This window comes from Malurus melanocephalus, unplaced genomic scaffold (assembly GCF_030028575.1).
Source record: "Malurus melanocephalus ecotype Western Australia unplaced genomic scaffold, MMel_1.1 scaffold_92, whole genome shotgun sequence".
Taxonomy (NCBI): domain Eukaryota; kingdom Metazoa; phylum Chordata; class Aves; order Passeriformes; family Maluridae; genus Malurus; species Malurus melanocephalus.
The window spans coordinates 1,925,605-1,935,525 of NW_026623324.1; the positions used below are offsets into that span (position 1 = coordinate 1,925,605).

Sequence of the window (9,921 nt, forward strand, 5' to 3'; positions counted from 1 at the left end):
AAGGACAGTGCCCCTGCTGCTATTTCCTCCATGGCCATGTTCTGCTGCCACAACCAGCCCTCAGAGCTGGGGAGGTGAGGGTGGGGGAAGGGGACACTGTCCTAATGCTTTTTCCTATAGAATAATGCCCATTCAATGTCCCACACAGTTGTTGACCACTACACGAGTGAAATTGTCTTCAATAGTGTCCGAGTAATCGCCATCATCATTATTGGCCTGGGCTTTCTCCTGTTGCTCTTGCCAGAGGAATGGGATGTCTGGGTAATAAAGCTTCTCACGCGTCTCAAAGTCCGGAAGAAGGAAGAAATCCCCGAAGGGAATGGAGACATTGCTTCAGGACTGCCTAACAAAAGCCGGAGAACTCGCCCATCCATGTCATCTTTTGCTCATTAAATGCTCTTTCTACCAAAACTTTGTGGTTAACGTTATATATGATGATGCAAAGGTCTTTCCTTGGCAAGAAGCACACCTGTCCAACACGGTGTACATACCTGTACAGTTTTGATATGATCACCATCTAAAGCATCGAGTCTTGGCTTGTCCAGTTTGCTTGTACTTTTTTCACATCTGACCTTTCACTTAAGTAGTACACTGAAAACTGCAAACCAAGAACCTCTCTTCTCTTTTTAAATGAATGTAATATATAGTCAAAATATATTTGCATAGGTTATTTTAAAGAATGATTTTCATGAAAAGCAGGGCAGACATTTTGAACATTAGGTACTGAATGATGCATTGCACACTGTGATTTAAAAGAAACAAATGCTATGCTACATCACATGTTTATTTTTTACCAGAGCTGTACTTTGAGAGTTATCAAGGAGCAAAACCAAGGGAATCTTTTTGGGGACAGGAAGATGGAGGGAAGAGTGGAAGGAAGATTTAGAAATCACTCTGCRTAGACGAGTGCACGTTGCGCTGCAAACAGGGAAAATTCAAGCGCAAAAAATGCTTGCACTAAAGCACTAGAGAGAAAGCAGTCTAGAGCCCAAATCTCCTTATTCTGCATATGACTGTAGTCCACGTTTAAAACCATGCAAGAGAAATCCAGTGCCTTCTACAGAACTCTTGTTTTTATCCACGCAGAACCAGGTCCTGCTGCGAGGTACTTGCAACAGCAGGGCTCAGGTTTGTGGCCCCGAAGGACCCCAAATTCCCACCGACATCAGGACGTGCCTCCCGTACACGCCGTGGCTTCTGTGGGAACGTGGGGCCCGGGGAACTGCAAGGTCGAGCGCAGGAGACCTGGTTCTCTTCTCACTTCACAGGTTTTACCCCTGTGTGGAGCTGCGCTTGATTAATGCCAATGTGAGGAAGGGAAAGTCTTGGCCGTGTGTGGGACAATCCGACSGAAAATGATCGAGGGGCTGGCAAGAGCGTGGTTGCTGATGTACAGTCTGAGAGCATGGACTAAGGGGGTGAATCGCCAGTTGCTTTTACTCCATAATTGTGAGTGTTAAGAGTTAAAAATGTAAGATATTTACATCAAATGTAACACTTTTTATGAAACTTGTAAGCACCAGGATGTTTACTTACGCGATTTTGGTTCGCCATTGAATTTCTATCTGTGATAGATCACATGCTATGTAAAAACGGGGGGGGGAAAAAAGGTTATAGTTTACTATTTTTGAAGTTTACATTGTTGCATACAAAATTAAAAGTGTTCTTTTGAACTGCTGCCATAGCCTAAGGTCCCTGCTGCCACTGAGAYCCTCTTTGTCTCAGGCAGGGGTGGCATCCACTTCAAAACATTTTAGCAAATCAACTTCAGATTCCATTATCTGTTTGGCAAAGCTAAATAATAAAAGATTTTAAACTCAGCCTCGGTCAAGGCTATCTGTTTCCTTCTTTTGATTGAACCTTTATTGCACTTCTGCTGTGGGTAATATTTGGCCAAAGTGATCAGAAGGGAGACRCGATCATCAAAGCAACCAAGGCTGCATCTCGATGCACTGCTAGCTCATCAGTCCAAAACAGCATCTGCTCTAGACTATCTGGACAAATCCATCCAGAGGGATGCTGTTACTCATCAGCCAGGAGACAGACATGCAGCAGAAGCAGACCCAAGGAAAATWTGACCTTTGTATGTATCAGTGAGCAGCCGTACATGCATATGCTGACAGGTGTTTGGGACTGTGTGTGGAACATGAATTTGTTCATAATGTTCATAATCAGGCCCTAGTCCAGGCTGTGTGTTTGTCCCCTCCATACTGCTTGATGACCAGACACTAAAGACTTGCTAACAGAGGTTGCACACCTGAATTTTTAAAACCGTTTCTTTGGGAAAAAGGGGAAGGTAAAGGCACAAGACAGGAGCACAGGTACAACTCAAATAACTACACTGAAGGGTACTCAAAGCTCCCAGATTCAAGTTTATTCCATCTTCAGACAAATCATTTTGTCATCCTTGAAGATATCATCCTCCCCAAGCCTCCTCTCTGAGCAAAGCCAGAGAATAATATGCAAACAGTCCTTCCATTTTCCGTAGTCCCAAAGAGTGGCATCTTGTATGATCTCCACACTTCATTTTTCTGTGTGTTTGATGCAGTCTGTAGGTATCCAAAAGGCTCCAAATGCCAATTAAAAAAAAATGCATTAAAACTAAATAAAAATATCTCAGAAAAGCAAATGGAATCACCAGACCTCATTGCAGCTGCCGGATTTCACTGCTGCACAAAACAGCAGTGAGAAATGCAAGGAAGGCACAGGAGTTCTCCTCCCTTGTCCTGTTGTCTCCTGCTGCTACCTTTATAATAATTTTTTATTGCAACTCTCCACAGTGATTGCAGGAGCCTTTTATCAGCACATGGGTCAGAGCTGGGCTTATTTTAAAAAGTTTTTCCTGTTCTTCTGTCTAGAATGGCAGTATTTGTATCAGCAGTCTTCAGAAAATARCCATGAAAGGCAGAAATCCAACCAATAATCAGCAGGAGCTGTAGATCCCCAGGTTCTGGGACTGAATTAACGTCTCCTGTGAGCTCAGGGACAAGTCTCTCATGTCCAGCTCTGCAGAGTGCTCTAAAACAAAACCAGTGCAATATTGAGCCGGTCAGAGTTAATACAGATACTGTATCTTCAACTCACAGGGAAGGCTACTACACCACCAGGTTGGCATAATTTCTGGTCAAAGCCTGTATGCTGTGGTGCCTGCAGGCCCAAAAACAAACTGAGCAGTGAAGGTTTCCCTGGGCAGTGGGTGAACTGCTTATTTTGCTGAGTCTGAATGGACTTGCATAGCTCTGGATGATATTCCAAACAACTCACAAATGTGTACAACCAAAACACATGGAAACACCCTCCTCTTCACTGAAAAGGATGTCACAGGTTCTCCAGTCCATCAGAAGCCCTAGGAGCAGCAGCAGCCACCTTGCCTTGGCTGTGTGGGCTCAGACAGAAAGCTGGGACTGGGCATTTCTTCAAGGAAGGGGAAAGAAAAGCAGGCAGAAACAATGCAGCTCATGTGAAGCAGAAACACAGGAGAGCTGCTGAGAGGACCAGGAAATAAATCCCTTTTGGGAAACACTTCCCAGGGCAAGATGCCCACCTGTCCCTTGCAACAACTCCACTTTGGAGAAATGGGGTCTGTGCACACTCTGTGAAGTCATACACCACAGCAAGTTTGGCTCCATGGCCCCAGTTTGCACTGCAGAAAGGATGGAGTCCTTCAAGGCYTCCAAACCTGGGCTATTCCCTGGTAAAGGCCAAGCTGAGAAGCTTCTTCCACAGTCCAGTTCCTCATGCAAACTGTCTCTGCAGCAACTGGCTGCAGAAATGGATTTTGATTGATGAGTTTAATAACCTCATCATTATTAAAAAAAGAAGCAATTAGATTTTCTTCTTTAGCTGGCATGTTCCAGGCCATTTCCATAATAACCTCCACCTTATCTGGAAGTTCTGAACATTAAAAAGAGAAGTAAGAGAAACAAGAGCATAAAGATCTTATGTTCTACAGCCTAAAAGTCTTCTAAGSGGAAATCACATTCATAAGGACAGGGCCAGTAGCACAAACTGTCACAAACTGAAAATAATAAACTTTGTGTTTTCCTTTTTTACTTGAAACTCTGTTAGAAGGATCTTTGTATACACACAAGATCATTTTAAAGAAGGTGTCAATTTGTATTTTTCCCTGCACTTTACAGACACACTAGGATGCAAACAACCTCACAGAAGGGAAGAGTAGAACTTATAAGTAGAGTTAAGAGTTCTGGAAAAAGCTTGAACAAGGGAGGTTGGGGAGTTCACATTAGTAGTGTACTTAGGAACCTGTTATATGCATTTTCTGTGCAAAGATCTAGAGACATTTCTTTAATGTTACTGCTGAAGTAGATGACCCCTTCTGAACACAACTCAAAATTTCCAGCTCTTCACCCCCAGGTTTCTCGCCAGTTCTAGATTCAATCCACCTAACACCTCAAGACAGCCATYAGTGCATTGATTGGGAACAAAGAAACCAAAGAGCTTTTTTGCTGTTTGGCTACATGACAGTGACAGATGCYCACTCAGTGTTGGTCTCCTGAATCAGTAAAAAAGTATTATCAGTAGAGGGTTTTTCTGACCAATCATTTGACCAATCAATGACTAAGAAAGCTGGCCTCAACACAGCTCCTTTGGTAGTCTCTCTTCTTTTGAACAGCAATAACTTTTTCCTGCTATTACGCTGCTAGTCACTATCCCGTTATTAATCCTCAAGAAAACRTCCTTTTATCCACATTAGCTTCATTTTTTCAGTAAGAGGCATCATTAAAAACTCTTTAAAAAATGGTGGTGTAGTGCTTCCTATTCTCCCAAAAAGAAGAACCAAGACAAGTCTGCAGAAAGCCATCCATCCTTCAGACTCCTTTTAACATGAAAAAACAAGACAACTGAGAGACTGACACTTCCATAATATTTTGCCTTTCCTTAAAGGAGGGCTTTCTTGCCTAAGTCCCACAGGATATTTACACCAAAACTCCAGCTTCTCCACATACCCATGACTGACCCAGAAGATCCTTGAATTAAGACCTTGTATTGATTTGAGACAATGTTTTCAGAGAACAATGTTACAGAGTAAATGTTTCCTCTGAACTGAAAAATTTGGTAATTTTTTCCCACCAATACAAAATAGGTGTTCGGGCAAAAGTGAAGAGAAAAAAAAAAAGTAGTTTATTAACAAAACACAGTGCCCACAGGACACAGATAAAAAGTAACTGTTAGATATTTAAAACTCAGGAACACACGCCGCCCCCTCCCCCACAGCTGCGCGACCAAGTGATGCGGAGAAAAAAGATGGCAGCTCCCGTGCCGGGAAAAGGAAACAAAAGAAAAGAGTCCACGTGGYCCTCCAGCAACAGTGGAAAAAAAACCTGATGATAGTCCTCACTGTGGATGAAACAGAGGGCTCGGGGTGTTTTTCTGTCACCGGCTTGGCTTCTTCCGGAGTCCGGGATGAGACGGAGCCACGTGGTTTCTCCCCACTGGCCGCCGAATTACTCCAGAAATAAAAAACAAAATCACACGGGTTGGAGAAAAGGGTGGCAGTCCAAGGAGAACTGTCTGCCCAAGCTAACAAACCTGAGCTAGCTAAACAGCAACAATGTAACTCAGCTGCACATAGCAAGCGAGACCTGCCGCTGCGCTGAGCTGAGCTCAAAAGCCCACGAGCTGAGCTCCAAAAGCAAATGGCTCCATGGCAGCCCCAGCTTTTAAACTGCCTGTGTTGTCCCTGCCCCTTCTTCCAGGTTGGAGTTAAAGGCGCAGGCACCTTTTGGGCACACAAGCTGACGCAATATAGGAATACAGGACTGGCACAACATAAACCCAAGACAGACCTGGATTCCTGTGAGTTCCAAGTAGCAGGATTTTTAAATGCTTAAAAAACATGAACTTGTCTTTCCTGGCCATGAACATGGATTGTGGGCCAGTGAAAGCAGTTTTGCAGTCTCAAAGCAAAAGGTCTCATTGCCCCTTTGGCCTCTGATGCTGCCAAGTTTTTAATGACTGCAGCCTAATGAGCAGAGTAAGTTGCATAAGGGTCTCCTGGTGATTTTTGGYCAATTATACATTTTAAATGCCTTCCTGACTTGTACACAAAAGCATCGCTCTTTCATTGTGTGATTTTGGATCTGGTCAAAGGCATGTCACTTGCTAACTTGGCTGCTAAGAAAATTGATATTGATCTTGGCAACAAATACCATGGTTGGGAATGATGTTGCCTTTGTGCATGTGTAAGCAATCCCATCTGGTACAGTACACCTACGAATCAGACAATGTTTATAGTGCACATAAGGTAACTGGTGCAGCTGATGGGTTATTAAAAACAACAATACGTTAATGCAAGAATGCAGATGGATATTTTATAAAGAATTTTAGGATATGCTTCAGTCTTAGAGAGAACTAGGAACCACTTCTTTAACGCATAGCATCCCAGAAATTCAAAGACACCTAGTTAAATGTAAAAGATGAATTTTCCTCTTCTAGTTACATAGCTTCAAAAACTGAAATCTGCTTGTAGAAAAGGCAGGTTTCCAGTTTCCCATCTAGCTTTCTTGCAAAAAGCTGAGCATCAACATTGCGGCAAAGCAAACTTGTCTCATCCYTGGTAGGCTTGGAGAATTGCTAAGAGGAGCCAATAGAAGAGTGAGAATTAGTCAGTGTTCCCACCATCTCCTGCTTTTCCCAAAATACTCCTTTTTCTGTTTTCTTCCCTTCTAGCAACTGAATAAAAATGGAATTCTGGCATTAAAAACAAGTKCCTGCAATTAATGCAAATTACTTCATCGCCCTAAAAGAATACTAGACCTCCAGTTTTTGGGCTTTTTCTTCATCATAATCACAGTCCTCAAGGTACCAGGTGATTTTCAGCCCACACTCCACAGAATACTCCACTGATGTCCATTAGAGGTCACAAAGACAAGCAAGTCTTTGCTCAGCAGGCTTYAAATCACCAAACACAGGCCCGGAGAAGGTGAAAAAATCACCATTCTGCCTATCCTTTCTTCTCTTCTCCATACCAGCTTGCACAGATGGCTCATCTTTCCCACCCAAATCCCMTCCAGCACTGCCAGATGAATGCACACACCCAGCCCTCTGGTACATACGGAGCTACACAGAAAGCCGGGGCAGTGTCCCTCCCGCTGTCCCTCCCAATGGTGTCCCAAGCYRTGTGCTGCATCCTCTACTTTCATGTGACATTGGCACTCCCTAGCACAAAGATCCTTGCCACAACACCCAGCAAAGAGAGCCTTATGAAGGAACCAAGTCAAGAGTCCCAACTCACAGTTAAAAAAACAACCAAATCAACCCACATGATAATTCATATCTTCTCAAGGATTTGGAGAACTGATCTGCTAAGACCACCAAACCAAAGCTACAGTTTTCTTCCTCCTTATACACTCCTCCTTTATTCATACATAAACCTTAATCTTTGCTAACTCATGCAAAGTTTAGGCATGCTATTGTTATGGACAAATTCACAAAGGTAAAACACTGAGTGAAACCTTTACAAAATAATGAAGAAGAGTGCTTTGCATAAGGCCACAGAAAGTACAGTGTACACTTTTWAAATGTTTCCAATCTAAGATTACTGTGTGCAGTTCATGAAGCTTCTTTGCTTAATTTAYTCCTTTTTAATAATAAAACTAGGTACAATAAATCATTGTAATGATTTTGCTTTTTTAAATATTATTTTCTTTCACCAAGCATAGCAAAGAACGCTTAAGGCCAAAGGAAGCAGTTACATCCTTAATGGACATTTAAGAAGGAAGGAGGGAAGGAGGGAATTAATATAYGATTCTCTTGAACTACATATTTTTAAATTTTTATTTTTTAAAAAATCTTGCTATTCCACAACAGTAGGAAATGTCCCAAGCTACCTCAGGTAAGATTTTGTTATTATTTCCAGCAAAAGCAGTAGTTAGACACAGGACTATATTGCTTAAAGAACTCATTTTTGAATTCAGTTCCCTGAAAATCTATCATGGATAAAGTATCATATATCAGAATATTTCAGTGTAAGAAAAACAAATTAACTGAGTTCCTGGTATAAGCACACAGCTACAACACATCAAGGATAGCTTCTATTGTTGGTCATATATAATACATTATATATATTATATYTATTATATATAATTATAATTTTATGTATATATTAAATATCTACATTTTATATTAATTGCTTCCAAAGTGAARGGAGAAATCATTATAGTTACAAATCAAGAATCTGCTGGGCAAATTTCAGTTAAATCTGGGGTTAGCAAGGTTGTACATGAGGAGTGATCTGTTAGGCATTAACTGGAAGGCAAAGCACACACAGTGCCCTCTCCCAGTTAGCAAGAACAGGCACAAAAGAGCTTGAGAGCTGAAACTCTGTATAAACACCACACAATTCACTTTAACACACTGCTGGAAAGAGTTCCAGTGGGAAACTGGCATCTATTTCTGTAACATCTATCTCACTAACTGCTAAATGGAAATGTAATTCAAATGTTTCACCTGTGGCAACCAGCACACCTAACACATCTGGAATTTCTGCAACATCCCATCTTTGCAGAACATTAGCCTCTGCATATTATTATAAATATCCCATTCAATAGTCCCTGGGCACATTTCCCAAAACACAAGACTAAAGATAAATACTTAAGAGTTGGCTTACTAACAATAAGAAACCTTCACCCCCTTATGACAGCAGTTTAACCAAATGGAAATAYTGACATTAAAAATGTATTAGCTAAATCTGTGTATTTTTATTCATGCACTTTCTAAAATCRTATCACTAAATTTACCTCATATCCATTACACGGAGTTATTTACAATTATCTCCTGTGAGTACTTTTCAGGCTACAGATCATTAAAGAATAAACTATTTATCGCAAATATCCCAGATGTGCTATTTGGGCTTTGTGATTAATTATATATAATCACATTATCCCCTCTGTTTTGTGAATGCAGTAACTAAACAACTTTACATGCACCATAAATTTTGAAATCTAAAACACAACTGACATTTCCTACTCTTATGTTCCATTATCACATGTTCCGGTCTCGAGACTTAACATTCATTTTCTTTTCAATATTCATGCTTGTAAAATCCTGCTTTGCAAAAGCCTGAGTATAAAAGAGTCCTAAATAAGCTAAAACACAAATTTAATTCTTTGCAACATAAAAACATAACTGAAATTCTATTATTGCAGTAACTTTAACTSACCTTAAAGGCCTTGTTCTATTATTAGAAACTGAATAACTGCATTTCTATTTCTTACCTAYCATGGTGTAGCAAACAGAAGATGGTTCAACAAATAGGGAAGAGAACATGGGCGAGTGTTATATACATCACACAGTGTACAGCAGCAGTCCCTTCTGCATTGCTCCAAAAGAGTATCCCTTCCAAAGGGATRGCTGGGCATTTTGACAAACAAACTCCCTGCCAGATCTGGCTGGTTTACAAGGGGGCTCTGCTGAAGAAGTGCAAGTCCTTGGCCTTCTCCTAAAWTAGTTTTCATGTATGAAGATCGGTGAGCTACCAGCAAAGGATGCCCACCCGCACCAGCCAGAGCCATTCTCACACGCTGAGGAAGAAAGCCAGCTCAAGGTAGCTCGACAGCTACACCCAAGGCTGAAATGGCTGCCTCACACACCAGACAGAGCATCAACGACCTGCAATCACCCAGGAAAGCTGCTGGACCTTTTGGGAGCTGCCAGGACAAACATCCCGTAAAGCTGCCGGGAAGCCTGGGAGCCACCAAGGGCTCAGCAGCTGGCACAGCTGGGCTCTTCCCAGCTGCCAAAATGCCACCCTTCCCAAAACTGCAGTGTGTTACTATGGGARCATGTGCCTTATCTTTCAAAACTGCTCCATGTTTCCAGGGGAAGCTGATGAATAGAAGGAGACCACCAGTTCCTCAGCTTACAGGGGCTGCCATGAGGAAATGCTACAAAGTCTCAAAT

The 9,921-nt window shown here is 41.8% G+C and overlaps 1 protein-coding gene across 1 annotated transcript in view; it reads left to right on the forward strand.

The window, feature by feature from the left end:
• Nucleotides 1-1,599, forward strand: part of SLC35F3 (solute carrier family 35 member F3) — a 61,606-nt gene extending 60,007 nt beyond the window's left edge. Inside the window, exon 7 of the mRNA XM_057368448.1 lies at nt 149-1,599. Within this exon, the coding sequence (XP_057224431.1) occupies nt 149-393 (245 nt within the window). The 3' untranslated portion in view covers nt 394-1,599. The remainder of the gene's footprint in view (nt 1-148) is intronic.
• Nucleotides 1,600-9,921: the final 8,322 nt, after the last annotated feature.